The following is a 19,983-nucleotide window of genomic DNA, read 5'->3' on the forward strand; positions in this document are numbered from 1 at the left end:
TCTAAAGGCAGCTCATTAGACAAGAATAGCCTATGATCAAAACTGCCAGGGGCTTCCCGGGCTTCCCTGGTGGCGCAGTGGTTGAGAGTCCGCCTGCCGATGCAGGGGACACGGGTTCGTGCCCTGGTCCGGGAGGATCCCACATGCCGCGGAGCGGCTGGGCCCGTAAGCCATGGCCTCTGAGCCTGCACGTCCGGAGCCTGTGCTCCGCAGCGTGAGAGGCCACAACAGTGAGAGGCCCGTGTACCACAAAAAAAAAAAAACCTGCCGTATTTCATTGACTCTAAGATGCCATTGGTTGTAAGAAGCGCCATTATTTTATGCATCACTAAAAAAGAAAAATGCTGTCTGTTAAACTGTGACGCATCATCAATTTATGATTCACACTGATTGTTTAAAATGAAAAAAAAATGGAGATCCTAGAATTGACAAAATGTGGTGTTTGAAAACTCCCAAGAAGGCACCACCTTGGAGACCAGCACACCTCATTTTTCTATGTAAGTCTAATAATCGGTGTTTCCTCCTGCAGTGGAGCAGCCTGCTCCTTTAGATTAAGCCATAGGCTCATGTTTAGGCCTCATTGTGCAGAATCATCAAGCATAGCCACATACCATCCTATGAAAGGTCTGTGAGGATGGAGACTGATGGAATTGCAGATTCACATCTCCCACCCCAAGCACGTGAGATATCTGCTCCTGAAATGGGACAGTGGGCAACTTTGCTGCTTTTTTAAAATTTAACTGTTATTTCTCTTGTCTTCTCTCACTCTCCCGAGAGCACGTATGGTAACAGAAGTCACATAAGTGGAATGCGTATACTATATGATTCCACTGTGTGCTCACTGTGAAAGCTTTGAACAGTACAGACAAATATAAAAAAGATAACAAAGATCAACATTTTGATCTTTCAAATTAGAAAAAAACCCCTTTCATTTATTAATCATTCACTCTTTAAATATTTATTGAACAGGGAGTGTGCTAGGTCCTAGGGACATCATAGTAGTCAGGGTGGGCAAAGTTCTGCCCTTGTTGAGCTTCCAGTCTAGTGACGTTAATCACATATATACAAATACATATTTATAAAACGTGGTAAGGGCTATCAGGAAAATGTGCTATTGTGACATGCAGTGGAGGGACTGAATCTAACTCGGGGTGGGGTGAGAATGTGGTGAGGAAAGGCTTTGGAACTGAGAGCTGAGGAATGAGAAGGCTTTACCTGATTTGGTGGCGTGGGGGATGGACAAGTCCAGACAGAGACACAGCATGTGCAGAGTGGAAAGAAGCCTGCACATTAGAGGAACCGAAGAAAACCATCATGCCGCGAATCAGGAAGAGGTCTGAGCTGAGTGAGGCTGGGGAAGGGTCGGTTGAGGCCACATCAGGCAAGGTCCAAAGGTCATGTTGAAGAGTTAGGCCTTCTTTTATTCTAAGAATAATTGGAGGTATAGAATTCAATGTGACATTTCAAAACCATCACTTTGGCTGCTGGATGAAAAAGTATTGGAGTCAGAGAGTCACTGGGAGCGGCTGCTCGTCATCCAGGAGAGATGAGGGCTTTCTGACCTAGAGCAGGGGCAGTGAACGTGGAGACAAGTGGGTAGATTTGGTGAGAGAATGACATAGGAGGGAGTGACAAAATGCCACCAGAGCTGCCTGCCGGTTTGCATGCGTGGGTACATGGTGGCGCCGTTTTCTTAGATTAAGGCCACTGAAGAGCCAGGTTTGAGGAAGGCCCATGGGTACAGCCTTTTTTTCTTTCTTTCTTTTTTTTTTTTTTGCTGTACGTGGGCCTCTCACCGCTGCGGCCCCGCCCGTTGTGGAGCACAGGCTCCAGACACGCAGACTCAGCGGCCATGGCTCACAGGCCCAGCCGCTCCGCGGCATGTGGGATCTTCCCGGACCGGGGCACGAACCCGTGTCCCCTGCATCGGCAGGCGGACTCTCAACTACTGCGCCACCAGGGAAGCCCCATGGGTACAGTCTTGAGCTTTGTTGAATTTGAGGGGTCTTTGGGTCGGCCAACGTGGGACCTCAAGCATACAGGCCTGAAACTGGAGGAGCTGCCTGCACTAGAGTATATGTTGGGGCATAATCCACATATGTATGTGGTCATTAAACCATGGAAGTGAGTGAGATTGCCTAGGGTGGCATGAATGTGCCTAGAGTGTCATGTGAAAAGAGGGAGGAGTCTAGGTCCTCAGGGACCACTGACATTTAAGGGTGGGGTGGAACAGGGTGGGGTGGCAAAGAAGACTGAGGTAGAGGAGCCTGCGCTGGAGGCAAAGCGGGAGAATGTGGATGAGGCAACTAGACATTGGTGACTGCAGCGGCAGCCGTTTGAAGGGAGTACAGGTCCAAAATAACTGGTGGGTTGAGGAGTGAGTAGAGGTCAGGAAGTGCAGAGGTGTTTGGCTGCGAGGGGGAGAAGAGAGCTAGTATACTAAGCAGGGGAAGTGGGATGGAAGTTTGATGAGCATGTTTGAATACTGGCAGGAGGGCACAGAAACACCGGTGACGGTGAAGATACAAGAGAAAGTGGCAAAATAAAAAACGTGAGGTTCTTTGAAGGCAAGGATTATGAAATCCGGAAGACAGGTGGAAAGACTAGCCTTCGATGTATTAGGGGCAAAGTTGGAGAAGACAGCTGCAGGCTTAGTTTCTAGAAGAACCTTTAAGGAGTTCCCAGGGAATGGCTTCTGTTTTCTCTGTAACGTAGGTGTGGTTGTCTCCTGATCGTGAAGTTAGGAAACAGTGGGAGGAGACAGAGGTTCGGAGGTAGCAGAGAAGGTTTGAGAGAATCATTACAGAAAGGTGTGGAACCAGGGGAGGACAGAAATGTAACAGGATTGTTTGGAAAAATCTGATTCTATTGAATATTCTATGGTTAAATTTTTCACTCTTTTTCATATGCTTTTTTCACTCTGCATATCTCCATTCATACGGCTGCATAATACCTATTGCATTTACTTGAACTCAACTGATAAACATTTGGGTTGTTTCCAATTTTTTTAATATTATAAGCCTATTTGTACGACAGATTTAAGTACATTTCTGGTTGGTTTCTTTAGGACAAATTCTGAGAAGTGGAGTTGGTCTTTCAGGGAGTGCATCAATCAGAAGAAATCACACCGGTTACTCAAATAGAGAGAATTTAACACAAAGAATTGTTAACTAGATGTGAAATTGGTAACCAGGTAACTGAAAGGATAAAAGAACACTAAGGTATGGTAGAGGTAGCACCTGCAGGGAGGAGCTGTCATCCCAGGGGCTAAGGAAACAAAGGGAAGAGCTGGAATGATTACAGCTAGGAGCTTGAAGGAGAGTCCCTGTGGCGGTGAAACCCCCACGTCTCCGGAGGACACGCTCCTCAGCGGGTGCTGGTGTCGCTGACCTTGGAGGAAGGGTCCTTTGGGGCTGGCACTTGGCCTCTGGGGTTGGGGAAATGGCAGAGCGGCTGGGAGGGCTGGGAGAGGATGGTGGCTCGATGAAACTGGGTCTGCACCTGTCGAGAATACTGCAGACTGGGTTCAGCTGCTGCCACTGGACAGAACTGCTGCGGTGGTGAAGGAGGGCGCTGCTCACACAGACCGCTAGCAGACGGGAAGTAAACCGCGAGGAGCCAGGCCCTTCCTCCTCCTCCAGCCTTGCAGTCTCCCTCTAGAGACCCTATCAGCGGACCTAACATGGAGCCAGAAGTGTGGCTTGCAGAGGAAGGGCAGGTTTGGAGCTGAGAGACAGTAGCTCAACAACTGGCCCAGGGAGTGTGTATGTTTTCGAGGTTCCTGTTACATACATGTTAGAGGCAGCATAGCCTGGTGGTTAAGAGCTTTAAGCCCTGGTTTCTGTAAAATGTGGATGATGGTAATACCCACCTGCTGGCGTTGCTGTGGGGCTGCAACAAGGTCGTGTATTTAATGCGCTCAGCCAGGCACCAGGCACACAGGGAGCACGGTCACCCTTAGTACTGATGCTCCTGCGGCTCTGGTGTTGAGGTGAGTATTGCCAAGCTGCCCTCCAAAACGGCCGTGTACTCCCACCAAAAGAGAGGCACTTTCCCAATGGTGGGAATTTAGAGTTAATGGTTTTTTGGGTTCCTTTTCTGCCCTCTGTCCCTGCTGCTGTCAGGGTTCTCCCTCCAGTAGCTGCTCAATGAGTCCTGTGTGTGAGGAATAGTAAAGGATCTCTGTGGCTTTGTTAACTCTTTGACAACTCATCAGGAAAAGTTTGTGAGGGACTTTCCTGGCAGTCCAGTGGTTAAGACTGTGTCTCCAATGCAGGGGACGCGGGTTGGATCCCTGGTCGGGGAACTAAAATCCCACATGCTGCGGTGTGGCGCAAAAAAAAAAAAAAAAAAGTTTGTGAGACTTTTTTTTTTAAACAACTGAGAGACCTACTTTCCAAGAGGCTTAGGTTAAGTGAGTTGTTGAGGAAGAGAGTTATGAGCGCTCTTCCCAAGCCCCTTTTTATAATAGTTACAACTCTAGGTTACAAGTGTCAGAACTCAAACTCAACTGGCTCAAGCAAGAAAGGGAGTGTTTGGCTCATTTAATAACAGAAAGGTCTGGAAGTAGCTCTGGCTTGGTGTTCTTAGATTGTTGCTGCTGGGAACTGTCTCTACAGCATATCTGCTTTGCTTTCTTCTCTGTGAGCTTCATTCTCAGCAGGGGCTTCCCATGCAGGACTAAAAATGGCTCAGCAGCCCCAGAGGAAAGAGGGTACTTCTTTCCCATCGGTCCTAGCAAAAGTGTGGAGGCGGCCTCGTAGGGCTGGATTTGTTCACGTGCACATTCCTGAACTAGTTGCTGTGAACTCCACTTATTTAGGTCTGGATCCCCTGCTTTGCATCACACCCAGGGGCTTGATGGAGTGTGGAGGGACCGGTGGTCAGCTTCTCCCAGATCACACGGACAAGAATGAAGAGTGGGGTGTCCCACTGAGAACCAAGCTGCTGTTACTAGAAGAGGAGGCCCTAGTGATGAACAGGCGGCAAATGTCCACTCCACCTACCCGCCACTTTCCCGTTTTCCCTCTCCCCCTTTGTAGTCTCTGGGTCTCTCCAGTGCGGCTGCCAACATGTTTGGGAATGATGGCAGTGAACTGATACTGCATTTTGTGGCCCAGTGCAACTCTCGGCTCACCCGTGTGCTGGAAGAGGAGCAGAAGCTGGTACAGCTGGGCCAGGCAGAGTAAGTCCCATGGCGTCATTGCTCGGGGTGGCAGCTAAGGTTCAAGGAGCTTAGGCGCCACTAGCTGTCCCCAGGAGGCCAATCCAAGCAGAGCCAAGAGGGCAGCACTGAGCAGCCCTGCTGCTCTGCTGGGACTGAAACGCAGCTGCCTGTCTCATCAGGAGCTGGTGGGGCCCTCCCCACTAGGGCTGAGTAAACGGTGTAGCACCGAGCCCATGCCTTTGATCCAGAAACACAGTGTTTTCTTTTCCCTCTTCCAGGAAGAGGAAAACAGACGAGTTCCTGAGGGATGCTGTGGAAACCAGACTGAGAATGCTGATCCCGTACATTGAGCACTGGCCTCGGGTACAGAGTCCACATCCAGGCCCCAGGGCAGAAAGTATTCGTGTTTATGATCCTCGGCACCTTCACTTGGAGGGTCTGGCACACGGTTCAGAAGTCAGCTCATTAATCTCCACAAAACTAGGGATTCGCAGTGCAATTGGTGGAGCTAGGTTTCAGATTTGCGAGAGCCGAAGAGAGGACCTCTGAGCCATCTGTGTCTCAGTTCCTGGAAACGTGGGTGGCGTGGGTCCTAGATCACGTCCTGGGTGGGGTCTTAGTGGCCCGAGTGTGCCACCAGGTCTTCAATGAGGAGGAATCCATGAAGGGGATTAGAAAAGTCAGAAGATTTTACTGGCCATCATCATTAACAGGCCTGTCGCGTTCTAGATCTCAGGGAACTGGGACTTCTTTTCAGTATGTCAGTGTGATGCTTAGAGAATTGAGTATTCATTCCAAGGGCTTCCCACTCCCCTTTTCTAAAGGTCCTTTTTTCCTGTTTCAAAGTGTGTCACAGTGCAGGCCATTCTCTCAGTTAAGAACTCAAAGCACATCAGCACTGAGAGGGCCCACGGATCATCTAGTGTCCTCTGCCCAGCTGGGAGACGGCTGAGCATGTAATTTCAGTTGTGGGCGGGAGTGAGGGAGTACAGTCCAGAGTCAAGTCCCATCCCCTGCCCATGCTCACCACGCTTGGTTTCAGATCTCCAGCTTGACCCTTTCCACCTCAAATTCCACCCCCAGACTCCCCAGCTATCCCTGCTTCTTCCTCCATGTTACAGAATGGGGTGCTCTCAGTACTCAAAGCCACCAGTCTAGAGCTGGCTGTCTGCATTCCCAAGTCCACATGCTAGGGATTGAGAATCTGACTGGGTCAGCTGAGGGTCGGATCTGCCCCGGCTCCCATTAGCTGTAGTCGGGAGCATTAGACGCCAGGAGCTCACACGAGTGGGTGGAGATGGTGAGTCTCAGAAGGAGGGCCGGGCAGGCCCCCTTCCGTACCTCCAGGGGGAGGTGAGGCACTAGCCACCTGAGCCCGCCACTGCCGGTGTGCAGTCCCACTCCTCTGCCGTCTCTCCTCAGGCGCTCAGCATCCTTCTGCTCCCTCACAACATCCCGGCCAGCCTGGGCCTGCTCACCAGCATGGTGGATGACATGTGGCATTACGCTGGGGACCAGTCCACTGACGTGAGTGCTCTCTGCAGGCCCGCAGGCTACTGGCAACGCTTGGATTAAGCATTTCCTCAGGAAGTTTGTGAAACTTCTTTGATAACAAATCCTTCACGGGACTACAGTGTCATTCCCATCTTGGAAAGGGGAGGCTAAGGTATGAGGAGGGTCCCTCCACAAGCCACGGTGGGATCTAGGTCATCTTCATTCAGGGACCAGTGCCGTAGCCATGAGCCATTGGTATTCCTTCCCCCACTAGACTGGTGACAAGGCATCAGAGGGCCTTGTGATTGGATTGCCATTTTATAATCATTTCCCCCTCAGTCTTCTATGATTTAGATTCCGTAGCAGACTTTCTCAGTGTGTGTCTTTTATGAGACTGATTAAAAAAAAAAAAAAATGCCATGGAGACACTCGTTGCTTTAAAAAGAAACTCTCTCCCTGTAGTCCATGTTGGCTTGCTTCGCTAAGAGATCAATAAGCCTTTAAACAGGCACCAGGAAAGAATCTGATTTGTTAGTGCTACCATATTTCTGGTAGGAAATTAAATATATATATATATATATATATATACCTTCATAAAGGAAATTAATGTGTGATGGTACTTTGTGGAATCCAGGATGGGAGGCGAAAACGATGCTCCCACCACAGTTATAACAAAGTGCTTTAATAAACTTCCATCGTGTGGGAATATACCACCAACAGAGATGGTAGGAAAATGAAATTAGAAAGCTAAGAAATCAGAGGGATAAAACACAAAGCAGCCGAGCTAGGGCTCTAAAGAGTGGTTCGCCAGGACAGTCAGAAGTTGCTGAAGGACTTGAACTCTCAGCTCTTCCTAGGTATTCCAGTCTGTCCGTGATGCTGTCTCAGCCCTCACTTCACTGATGAACACGCGAAGGTTTGGTCATTACTGCCTGACCACAGGGCCTCCCTGGAACTTCGATGTCCTGAGACTTAGGCTTTTCACTGGCGTTTCCAAAGCCAAGTGGATGTAGCAAAACCACGTGGGGCGCTTGTGAAACATCCAGACCCCGGCACTTATTTCAGACCTCTGGACTCCAAGAGGTTGGGCCCAGTAGCTTGCATGTTTAATCTCCTAGGTGATTCTGACACCCAGCCTAGTTTGGGAACAGCAGTCTTGTCTAGAGGGCCATGTGTATCTGTGAGGAAAAGAAGAAATCAGGAGGAAGCCCAGGAGTGCCAGTGGCTTTGGGTAGGAACTACCCAGACTTCCCCCAACCTGCAGCAATAGTGGTGACCCACCTCTCTGATGGGTTTCTTTGCAGTTTAACTGGTACACCCGCCGAGCAGTGTTGGCTGGCATCTACAACACGACAGAGCTGGTGATGATGCAGGACTCCTCCCCAGACTTTGAGGACACTTGGCACTTCCTGGAAAACCGAATTAACGACGCAATGAACGTGGGCCACACTGCCAAGCAGGTAGCTGGGGGCTAGGCATTTGGGAAGCCTCCTCACTAGGCACACTGTCTTCCTTGGGCCACACTGGTCACTTGTCTGTTCTCTTGCTCCCCTTTGACTTCAGCTGACAGTCCCCAGGGCCTACCCTGAAAGCCACACCTGGCCCATTTGTGATTGTGTTGTCCGTGGGCTCTTCCTCCAGTACACAGAGCCCTCTTGACTCTACCTGTTGGGGCTAATAGGCCTACTGATTTGTCCTACCTGTCTCACCTTTGAGCTAGTGGTGGGGGCCTGAGAGAACCTGACTCTGACTCCTTCTAGGTGAAGTCCACTGGAGAGGCACTGGTGCAAGGACTCATGGGCGCAGCGGTGACAGTGAGTACTGCCCAGCTCATCCCTGCCCATCCATTCTCACGTGTGTCACTGACCCCAAGTAGTTTTGTAGCCTTAAACTGGAAAGCTAATAATAAGACTGACAGTGGTTCAGTCCCAATCTCTAGATCCCCAGTACCCCACTTCTATTTTTTACTGGCATCAGGAAACAGTGCTCACTCCCGGGACCCTGGTATATCAGATCTCTGCATCATAGCCACGCACGCTGCCTTGGAAATGTCAATCTTTCCCATTGGAGTCCTAGGGTCAGGGCAAGGTCTCATCACTCTCTGTTTCCATCCCTTTGTCAGCTCAAGAATTTGACAGGTCTAAACCAGCGCCGGTGAGCAAGAAAGGGTGTAAGCTAGAGTGCCCAGAAGAAAACCCGAGGATATATTTAAAGGGCTTTGAAACGTATGAGGTGCCGTCCATGAAACAGGGTGTTAACGAGAGAACACCGAAGGCCTCTACACACTACCACAGCCACCTGGAAACCACAGGGCACTGGAGGATAGATACAGTTGTAGCCCAGGGTTGGGCCACTTTTTCAGTTCCTAACAGTGGGCCCGGCCTCCTGATGCCTTTCTGCATTGCAGCTGTGTGATTAAAAACTGCAGCACTCAATCAAGCATTCAAGCCACAGAAACCCAGCACGCCCCTGTCCTGGTCTCTCAGGCACCTTGATCACGTCTTAACCTGCTTAGAAATGCTCTCTCGGGCTCCCAGGTCAGAGTCAGGGTCTGAAGCCACCCCAGGTGGCAGCTCATCCACAGCACAGCACAGGCCTGTGCACCCAGAGGGAACCATGCTGCCCTTTCCTTCTCTGGTGTCCTGAGATGCTGCACTGGAAACCCCCTCGCAAGCTGCCTCACCTGAGACAGGTGCGTGCTGGATGGTACTGCCCAGCCTGGCCAGAGGTGTGATTCCAGGCCCTGTGTCGAGTTACACCAGCATGTGTTGCAGGACTATTCATGAACTTAGAGTCTGTAAAAATTATAATAAATATGTTTGAAGCAATTTCCTGTTGTGTAGGTAGTTTCCATATAGACCATGGCAGGTATCCAAGACGCCAGAGTGAGACAACAGTGTTGTGGAAAAGGCTTGAAACTAGCAGCCAGGAGACCTGAGTTCTGGTCCTGGTGCTGCCTAATACTACTGAGCAGTTAGGACAGCTCTGCATCTGTGGGCCCAGGCTTCCCATCAGTAAAATGTGGATGGCAGCGGCCTTTTCCCCCTCACCATTAGCTCCTTTGACTCCTGTCTGTCACTAACTATTTCAGTGGCACAGTCTTTAGCTTTACTAGTTCTCTCAGCCTCTACACTGTCTGGGCTTCCTTTTTCAGTCCGGTTAACTCTGCTTCATTAGTCTTCCCAGGCTGCTGTGATGAAATATGGCACAGTTCTAGAAGCTGGAAGCCCAAGATCAAGGTGCCAGCCAACTTGGTTCTTAGAACTTTCTTCCTGACTTGCAGATGACCGCCTTCTCCCTGTATTCTCACATGACAGAGAGAGAACAAGCTCTGATGTCTCTCCCTGTTCTTATAAGGGCACTAATCTCATCATGAGAGTCCTACCCTCATGACCTCACAAAGAGCCCCATTTCCAAACATCCTCACATTAGGGGTTAGAGCTTCAACATTTTGGTACATACAGCATCGCACAGCATCTGTCTTCTGCTTTGCTGTCTCCTACCCAAGTAGACTGAATGATGGGGGGAGTAACAAGCTAGTAGGAATTTCCAGTCTCTTCTTGTGTTCCTTCCTCTGGGCCCTTTCTGCACCTCTCTAATTCTTTTACCTCGACATCCTGTCAAATTCCCTGCAGTAGCTGTTCCAAATTTCATTCCATTCTCTCCTTTATAGGATCTGTCTTATACTCAGAAGACTACTTTAATTCTTAATTTACTGAGATGACACAGGCTGTGTAGCAAGGGCCCCCTCAATGCTCTTCCCCTCTGTCTCAGGAGGAGGTGTTACTCCTTGCTAAGACAAACTCCTCCTCATCTCCTCTGATTACTCTTCTTCTGCCCCCTAAATGTTGTCCCCTGCCAAGTTCTATTTTAGGGCTTCTCTGTATAAGCTGCTGCCACCTGGGAATTCCCTGGCGGTCCAGTGGTTAGGACTCTGTGCTTCCACTGCAGGGGGCATGGGTTGGATCCCTGGTTGGGGAACTAAGATCCCACAAGCCACACGGCTCGGCCAAAAAAAAAAAAAAAAAGCTACTGCCACCTTTTTGAAGCCCACTCTAACCTCTCTCTAGGCTGTTTAGGGGACTTTGGTAATTCTTTATTGAATGTTCAACCTATGAGATGCACACTGCCAGGCACTGGAGATGCAGAGATGAAGAACTCATACCTACTCACTGCAGCTACACAGAACTGTAGATGATATCAATACATTAAAGAGCATTGTATCTTCTTGCAGTTTCAGAAGTGCATGATCCAGACTTGGGGTGTGGAAGGGAAAGGGTATAAACCTATTGTTCAAGTATACTTTGCTAAAGTGTGCGTTCATCCCTCGGTATCCGTGGGATACCTGCTCCCCACCAAAACCTGTGAATGCCCAAGTCCCTTATGTGAAATGGTGTAGTATTTGCATATGACCTACACATGTCCTCCCATATAATTTAAATTATTTCTAGATTACTTATAATACCTAATACAATGTTTAATGCTATGTAAATAGTTGTAAATACAATGTAAATGCTATATAAATAGTTGCTGGGCCTACAGCAAATTTGCTTTTTTGGAACTTTATGGAATTTTTTTTTTTTTTTTGATCTTCAGTTGGTTGAATACACGGATTCAAAACCCTTGGATACGGAGGACCGACTGTACTTTTATTCTTCCATAAATGTACAGACTTCATTCTTTTAAAAAACGTTACTGTATTCCTATGTTTGTATATTTAATCAGGTCTCTGTCAATGGGCAAGTAGTTTTATCTTCTGCTACAGACTGCTGCAGTGAACGTCCTTGTAGATGTATCTTTGCTTACTACTGCAAGTACTTCTGCAGTATGAATTCCTAGAAGTGTTATGGTTGAGTCAAGCGCGTGTGCATGTTTTGCCAAATCTCCCTCCAAATGGTTGAACCTGGTGCCCTTTAGAGAAGGGGGCGGGGGTGGAAAAAACTTTGGGCCTCCGAGCAGCAGGTGGCGCTCTGAGCGCCTCTCCGCCGAAGTGGCAAGGCCGCGCCGACCGACTTCCGGTGGTGGCGTTGGCGCAGGCGCAGTACAGCCGACGCGGGAGGCCGAGAGAGTGGTGGGGCGCGATGCCGTATGCCAACCAGCCTACCGTGCGGATCACGGAGCTCACCGACGAGAATGTCAAGTTCATCATCGAGAATACGGACCTGGCGTAAGGCTTCTGAGGGAAGAGGCTGGCGGCTCTGGAGAGCCGCGGGCCCCAGCCTAGGTGGGGCGGGGGTCATCTTTCCAGACCAGGGCTTTCGCTTTGGGAACCGTGGGTCGCGGGGAAGGCCTGTCGAGGCTGCGGTGCCCACACGCCGCTTGGTTTTCATTCCTCAGGGTGGCAAATTCTATCCGGAGGGTCTTCATCGCTGAGGTGCCCATAATAGGTAAGCGACCCCCGCCTTGTTGCCAGGGCCACCAGGTCTCCCCCCCAACCCTCCCCATACCTTGGCGCTCCTGCCTCCAGCCTTGGTTTGGGCCGGGGATGGGGGCGCTGAGAGAACAGTAATGCTGCAGACTTGACTGGTCTCTGTGCCCTTGGCCCTGGGCCACTCTGGTCACCTCCCTGGGCTATTTAGTTCCACTCTTCCACGTGCGTTGGTGGAGAGCACGGGTTCAGGAGTCTGTGGACTTGGGTTTGAATACTGTTTTCACTTACTGTCTCTGTGAAATTTGGGCAAGTTATTAAACTGTGTGCTGCAGTTTCCTCTCTAACGTTCGGACACTAATGGTAGTTATCAGGATGATGTCAGGTATTAAGGAGGTAATCTCTGTGCATTGTGTTCAGTGAGTGTCTACTACCGGTGGATGTGAATCTGTTCCGTCAACTGTATTTTGGGAGCATATAAGCACCAGGCAGTGGTGCTAGGCACTGGGAACGCAGAGCTGTAAAGTACAGGGTTCCTGCCCTCCAAAGGCTCACAGTGAAGTTGCAGGAGAAAGATGAATTCACAGACAACCCAAATGCAAGACAGACTTTTGGATCAATTAAGGAGAAGCATAGCTACAGGGCCCTTGGTGCCTAGAAGAGGGAGAATCTGTTTCTGCTTTGGTTCCAGCCATTCTGCACTAGGCGTTCTACACGTTTACAGATACACTACAAATATCTTCTGAGTGTCAGCCCAGAGAGTTTGGGTTATAGTTGCTGCATCAAGCGTGCAGACGCCTAAGGAAATAAGCAGGCCAAATGCTTGGTAAAGAAGAGAACGTTATAGTTTTTCCACCATTACCACCCCCAGAGACTTTTTCAACTCAGAGCTTGGAGGGCTGGTCCTCCTCCTCTGCCTGATCACTCCATGTCCTGGGGCCTTAGTTCCATCACGAGTAAAATGAGGGACTTGTGCTTTAGGATGCAGCCCTGACATTCTAAGTGCCACTTTTCCCACAAATAATATTGAGCACCTGCTGCATTCCAGGCCCCAGCTAGGAATACAGAAGTTAAGACATCTGAAGACCCTGCCCCAAGGGATTTTTGAAGCATGAGGTAGAGACAAGACACACAAATATAACACAAGGCAAAATATGACAGGTATCTTAAGAGAAGTCTGGACAGAGTTCTGGGAGGGAGGAGCTTACAGGGACAGTGTTCGTCTCTGTATCATGGAGGGCAGGCAAGGCTTGGTTTATAGGAGGCTCAGGATTTTCAGCTGCACAGGAGAGGTTAAGGGCATGCCGGTGGGAGGAAAGACGCAGAGGCAGAGAAGCATGGCTCATGGTCCTTATTTGGCTTGGGTTGAGGAAGCAATAGGAAGCATAGGACAAAGCAGGTTGGGGCTAGGTCATGTCTGGTCCTCTTCTGACCTCCGTACCTAGTGTCCATGCCCCTCATTGGGCAGTTGGGCTGCAGTGCCATTTGATTAATGAATTTAATTGTTTATGTGCAGATGTTTATTTGTGAATGAATGAGTGAATGTGTGTTTAAGTCAGGCGTGTGTGACAGGTACAGTTCTTACCATCCTACTAGCTCATTGCTGGTAGGGATTGGGTTGTATACTTAGTATGCCTCGCTCATTAAAGGATTCTGTAAGCATTAGTTGGTTGAGTGATAATAAAGTATTAACTTGAGTAATCTGAGTAATCTGGTCACTATATCATAAAATGAGATGTGGACCATAAGTCTGTGTTACTTCTGTGAGGTTTGTCTGACTTTCAAGTGCTCTTGGATTTGGTGTTGGCATGAATAGCAGATTTAAGTGCTTCCCACAGAAATAATCAGCTCAAAGAAACACGTTCCCACTTCCGTGGTATTCTCTAATAAGTCAGTGTTTTTTCGGTGGTACAGGGAACTCTCTGCATCAGATCCACCTGAGCAGGGAAGCAGGGTGTGGTGTGTGTGGTTCTTGTTAAAATGCAGCTTCCTGGTCCCCACTCCAGAGCTGTGAAATCAGAGTCTCTGGCAGCCTGGCCAGGCCTCTGCAATTTCATAAGCATTAGATGATTTTTAAATCTGGAGAACCATTGCTCTTAAGTCTTTAGATAAATGTGGTGGCTAAACTGCATGTCTCCTTTTCTGCTTCCTTCATTCTTTAGCAATTGACTGGGTTCAGATTGATGCCAATTCCTCAGTCCTTCACGATGAGTTCATTGCTCACAGGCTTGGTGAGTGCTGAGTTTGGAGAGTTAAAGGGAGGGGGCTGTGCCGGTGTCAGAGGAGAAAGCCTCCTCACTCCCAGGGTGACTTCTGGGTTCTCCTTTTGGCTTGGCCCCTTGGCCTTCTTTAATGTGCTTTTCTGTCTTCCAGGATTAATTCCCCTCACGAGTGACGACATTGTGGACAAGCTGCAGTACTCCCGGGTATGCTGTGTGCTTGGATGGAAGGTCGGGAGTGGGGGGAGGCAGGGAACTTTAGTTCTTACAGGGATTTTTCCCGACATCTTGCTTTCAGCTTTTAGAAGGACAATGTGGAGATGTTGTCTAGAGCCCAAAGCAGGCATTGATTGGTCTTTGGTTCTGATGGACCTCAGATTGATTAGTCTCAAGGGGCATTGGGGAGTCTCATTAACCAGCCACATAAGAGGGGGCATACTCCTGGATGCCCAATTATTCGGAACGGGTGGGGCTGTTCCTCTTCAGACTCTGCTTTCCAGAGCATCTCTTCCTAGGGACAGGGGCCTAGGAGGCTAAAGGAAGTCGACAGAGGTTAGAGGGTGAGGAGAAGGAGCAGAGGGAGTGAGAGCTGTCCCACCGAGCAGCACCTGAGTGACTGGGGTACTGGTGTCTGCAGGTCTGTGCCTCACCCCGTAAGTTCTGCTAGTTCAACACGGCTCCCTGCCTCTAGGGCCAGGTTTGCACTTCCATGACACGTTAACAGACTTAGAACTAGGGAGAGTGTAGGACAGGATTAGGTTACCTGCATCCTTTCAGCAGAGCTGCATTAGGTAACAGCTTGAGACTATTCCTTCTTGATGGCTGTAGGTGATCCTGAATCAGCCCATTTTCTAATATTCCCGAGGGCATGTCATTTTTATGGTGGCTAATTTGATATATTTTGTAAATTTATATGTGTTTTTTAAAAGAACTGTTCAAGCACACAGCAAAGTGTGGAGCTAATATAACAAATAGGCATGCTCCCACCAAACCGGTTGTCACATTCTAACATTTCACCATTTTGCTCCATGTCTCCAGAGTCTGTTTTTAAGAAATAAAACATCACATATATTGGTGAAGACAGTTGTACAACCAGTTGAAGACCAGTTAGTCAGTATCTTATATAAAGATATGCATCCCCCATGACCTAACAGTTCCTTCCGTTAAATTTGTTTCTAGTATTGCATTTACTGAGCAAAGATGGTATGGATTTTTTGGGGTTTTTTTTCTGAAAATCTTCAGAAAAGTGAAAAGTAGAATAAATACTCATTGTCTTTTCACCTGTAATTTCCAGTTGTTGATATTTTGCTATATTTGCTTTGTGTTTCATATAGATGTGATTTTTGCTGAACGATCTGAAAGAACGTTGCAGAAATCATGACATTTCTCCCCCGAGCTACATCAGCATGCATGTCCTAAAAATAAGGATATTTTCCTACATAGCCGCACTTATCATGCCTAGGAAAATTAGCCATGATTTGTACTATCTATCTACAGTCTAAATTCAGATTTTCCTAGTTATCCTCAAAATGTCCTTAACGGTTTTTTTGTTTGGCTGCACCACGCAGCTTGCGGGATCTTAGTTCCCTGACCAGGGAACCAGGGATTGAACCCGCGCCCTTGGCAGTGAAAGCGAGGAGTCTTAAGCACTGGACCGCCAGGGAATTCCCCTTAATTGTTTTTTGTTTATGGGTCTGTCATTCATGCATTGCATTCAGTTGTTATACCTCTTTAGTCTCTTGATCTCTTGAACAGACTCCTCTCTTTTCATTATTTTTTTTTTTGAGGTTAAGTACCTTTTCATATTTTTGTCTTCCATTACATTTTGCTTCTTTAATTTCATATTTGTGAGTGATTCAGTCTCAAGGGTCTAGGTTGCCTTCCTGTCTCACCTGTGTATGATTGCAGACTATCCAGGTATGGCCCCTAGATCTTCCTCATTGTCTTGAAAACATCGAAAATAGGTTGGATTTTCCTCACTGGCGTGAGGGGGAGAACAGTTTGCTTGATTACATTCTAGTTAACTCTCGTCTTGCCTGAAGTTAAACGGTAGCAGCTAATCTCTAATACGGGAGTGTTTCAAGAATCAGTTTAAAGAATGGCAAATGTGAGAATTATTGAAGCCAAGTGATGCTTACATTGTGGCAGTCTCTCACACTCTTCTCTGCTTTTGTGAAAAAGTTTCCGTATGAAATTTTTAAAGAAAAGGTCAGTAGTCTGGAATTTAAAATGTACTTTTTTCTATTGTTCCCTGGATTGTTTTATTTTAAATGGCAATTGCATTCCCAGGCTAGTCCACTTAGCTCAGGGGACGCTGAACTATGCAGTGTGAAAGCCTCTTCCTTCTTACCGCCTTGGTTCTCTGAGGAAGAGCGCTCCGGAGCCAGGGTGAGATGTTAGTGTGTCTCCCAGTGGTGGCCTGGCAGCGAGGGGTGGGAAGGACACGTGGACGCCAGCGTATAGGCGGTCTCTGAGCTGGGATGCGCCTGCCCTTGAGCAGCCTGAGTGGTGGGCAGATGGACACAGCCCACGAGAGCCTGGAGGCTGTGATCCACCCTCTCCCAGATGAAGAACCTTAAGGAACAGGGTATTAGAAGCGGGGAGCCAAGCCAGGATTCGCCATCTCTCCGCAGACTCACTCCTGCCTCTCTTCCTGCCTCAGGACTGTACGTGTGAAGAGTTCTGCCCCGAGTGCTCGGTGGAGTTCACCCTCGACGTGCGGTGCAACGAAGACCAGACGCGTCACGTCACGTCTCGAGACCTCATCTCCAACAGCCCCCGGGTCATTCCGGTCAGGAACGCCCTCCCTACCCAGGACCTTTGCTCTCCTGGCTCCAAGTGGGCCAGATCAGGGTGGATTCTTATAAGACACCGACTTTCCCTGTGTTACCTTCTGCCTTAACCTAAGCTTGATGCCTAGAAGTGCTAATAATTCTGGACTCTTGCCAGTGTGGGCAGAAGCACTGGTGCTGTGGGCCCTGTCCACTAAGGACCCTTTTAAAGGCCATGGTACTGTTTTGACTGGGGAGGTTGTCACAGAGCCATGAGGTAGGGGTTAGAGGCCAGTAAGCAGCACAGACTGGGTCCTAGTGGACACTTCTGCCACCTCCTCCTCAGGTATCCTTTCCTCGGCTCGGCAGGTTGCGGTCTGGAGGTGCCGGAAGGTGGGTGCCAGAAGGGGTGCGTGGGGAGATGCGCAGCAGCTAATAAGTGCCTCTGTCTGGGCCCCTACAGGTGACATCCCGGAGCCGAGATAATGACCCCAACGACTACGTGGAGCAGGATGGTAAGGGCCCGAGGGGCGGACACCAGACCCAGGCTCTCGCGCTGCCCGGCCCTTCAGTGGCGCTGCAGGTCAGACTGCGGAGAGCTGTGCCTCTGCTGGCCCTCGACTGACTCACATCTCCCCACAGACATTCTCATCGTCAAGCTGAGAAAGGGCCAGGAGCTGAGGCTTCGAGCCTACGCCAAAAAGGGCTTTGGCAAGGAACACGCCAAGTGGAACCCGACTGCAGGCGTGGCTTTTGAATACGATCCCGACAATGCCCTGAGGCACACGGTGTACCCCAAGCCGGAGGAGTGGTATGTTCCTGCTGGGAGCAAAGGCAGGCAGGGCGGGCGGGTGTGGAAATGGCTCCTGGTGACTGAGATGGGGCAGCCTCACTGTGAGACACAGGTGCCCTCAAAGCGGCAGTAGCAACCCGTGCTGATCTGTGTTTGATCTCAGGCCAAAGAGTGAGTACTCAGAGCTGGACGAGGATGAGTCGCAGGCGCCCTACGACCCCAACGGCAAGCCGGAGAGGTAAGAGCCCGGTCTGGCACTTGAAGGTAACGTGTGTAAGGACGTACAGTTCTGATGCAGCCTCTGAGTTAGGGAGGCCCTTTCCCGCCCATCCCAGTTCCCCTCAGCTGAGGAGGGGCTGGTAACTGCTGCACCCACCGTATGTGCACATCCAGGCAGATTATCATCCCCCTTTGGTCGCTGGGGGAAGGGGGGCCCTCCAGTTATCCAGACTGTTCCTAGTCTGATTTTTCAGCTCCCAAAGAAAGATCAACCTAGGATCAAACCTAGGGCCCCAAAGTGACCAGAGCCTTCTAGTGACGAACATGAAAGTGCTGGAGCAGGTGACATGCTTACTTATCGTTCTCTTACCCCCAGTGTAGAATACATCCATACACAGGTGTTTTGAGATATTGTTCTGAGGTAGCCGTGGCCTCCTCGAGGTCCTGCAAAGTGCCCTGGGACCACTGTTTGTAAGAGGTTGGATGGAGGTCAACCCTGGGGCAAGGTCGAGTTCATGGGGAGAAAGGAGTCAGGACCCAGGAGGGAGGCGGGCCTGTGTCCATAGCTCATGAGAGCCTCATGGAGGGCTCTCACCAGACTCTTGCCTCTCAGGTTTTACTACAACGTGGAGTCCTGTGGCTCTCTGCGCCCTGAAACCATTGTCCTGTCAGCCCTGTCTGGATTAAAGAAGAAGCTGAGTGATTTACAGACCCAGTTAAGCCACGAGATCCAGAGTGACGTCCTGACCATAAACTAGCTGCAGCTCACCTGTTTCAGCAGAACAGCAGTTGAATTTTAGGTCTCTCCTGAGACTCCAGATCTTGGCTCCTGGGGAGTGGACAGCTGTTGCTCAAGCTTCCTGGCAAGTCTTCAGTACCAATTAGAAAGGTAGCAGCGGGGAAGGGTAGGTCCATCCCAGCCTTGCGCAGTCACAGATTACCAGGGCCAGCACTGCTGTTGGAGGCAGGACGGTCCCTTCCCAGACATTTAGCGTCCCCGGCCCTGCCTGCTGATGGGCAGTAGTGCTGCCCGGAACATCCCTTCTGCCCTGTATTCAGTGTGCCTCAGGGGGCCACGGCATTCCCCTGTTGAGAACCACTGAGCTGAACTCTCATCTTCTGGGTATTTCAGTTCTTTACTTCAAATCCTTTCTGTTCACAAGTTGGAATGTTCACTGTTGCACCTTAGGCTTCTGTGTTAGCGCTGAATCTAGGACCCTACTCAGGGTCCTGCCAGCCCTTCCAGTCCCTGCCCCGGCCAGTCTATTGGTTCTTCACTCAAATTCCCAAGTGTCCCTAATTTGAGAATCCTGTGAGAGTAGTGTTAGGCCCAGGCTATCCCCCTCTTCCCGCCAGTAAGCCTTGTATTTTGTTCTCTACCCATGAGTTTTGAACATCACCAACAATGGCCAGGCTATTTAATTTGTGGGGGAGGGCAAGGGCCTTCATGGAGGTCTGGCCTTGACCACTTAGCCCTATAGGTAGGAACATACCCAAAGCAGTTCATTAGGCAGCCAGGCAGGAGAAGCCTGGAGAAAACGAGAGATCTAGTACAAAAAGGAAGGGTTATTTATTAACAGTAGTTGTCTTTTAAAGTTTTTATTTTTGGCAATAAAGAGCAAAACGTACGTAATCGCCTTCATGCGTCATCGTGCCACTAACCAAGCCAGCCAGCTCTGCCTCCCCTCCGTGGCCTTTGGGCTCCCTTCTTCAGGCTAGCTTATTCCTCTAGGTGGTCATTCCCTGGGTCAGGGTCAGAGCTGAGCGGGCTGTGGCCACCTCCCGGGCTCCAGTGCTCTGTCGGAGGGGGCCTCTTGCTTTAGCATCCTCCTGCCACGACTTGAATAATGGTTATTTACAAGAAGGTCTGTTCCCTCAAATCAGAACCCTAAAATATTAAAAACAACCCAACACATACGCAACTAAAGGTTTGATGTGAGTAAAAAGATAGC

At 49.5% G+C, this 19,983-nt stretch overlaps 1 protein-coding gene across 4 annotated transcripts in view; it reads left to right on the forward strand.

Moving 5' to 3' along the window:
- Window positions 1-19,659, forward strand: part of LOC115847820 (DNA-directed RNA polymerase II subunit RPB3) — a 23,772-nt gene extending 4,113 nt beyond the window's left edge. Inside the window, exons 4-17 of one of the 4 annotated variants that reach the window (XM_060289731.1) lie at window positions 5,043-5,185; window positions 5,446-5,530; window positions 6,590-6,694; window positions 7,966-8,121; window positions 8,422-8,475; window positions 11,698-11,828; window positions 11,999-12,048; window positions 14,192-14,260; window positions 14,403-14,455; window positions 16,911-17,039; window positions 17,483-17,534; window positions 17,662-17,830; window positions 17,976-18,050; window positions 18,645-19,659. In XM_060289731.1, coding sequence (XP_060145714.1) covers window positions 5,043-5,185; window positions 5,446-5,530; window positions 6,590-6,694; window positions 7,966-8,121; window positions 8,422-8,475; window positions 11,698-11,828; window positions 11,999-12,048; window positions 14,192-14,260; window positions 14,403-14,455; window positions 16,911-17,039; window positions 17,483-17,534; window positions 17,662-17,830; window positions 17,976-18,050; window positions 18,645-18,789 — 1,416 coding nt within the window. In that variant the 3' untranslated portion in view covers window positions 18,790-19,659. The other 3 variants (XM_060289732.1, XM_030847992.3, XM_030847986.2) reach the window with 3 other exon arrangements.
- The last annotated feature ends 324 nt before the right edge of the window (window positions 19,660-19,983 follow it).

Source organism: Globicephala melas, chromosome 19 (assembly GCF_963455315.2).
Source record: "Globicephala melas chromosome 19, mGloMel1.2, whole genome shotgun sequence".
NCBI classification, from domain to species: Eukaryota; Metazoa; Chordata; class Mammalia; order Artiodactyla; family Delphinidae; genus Globicephala; species Globicephala melas.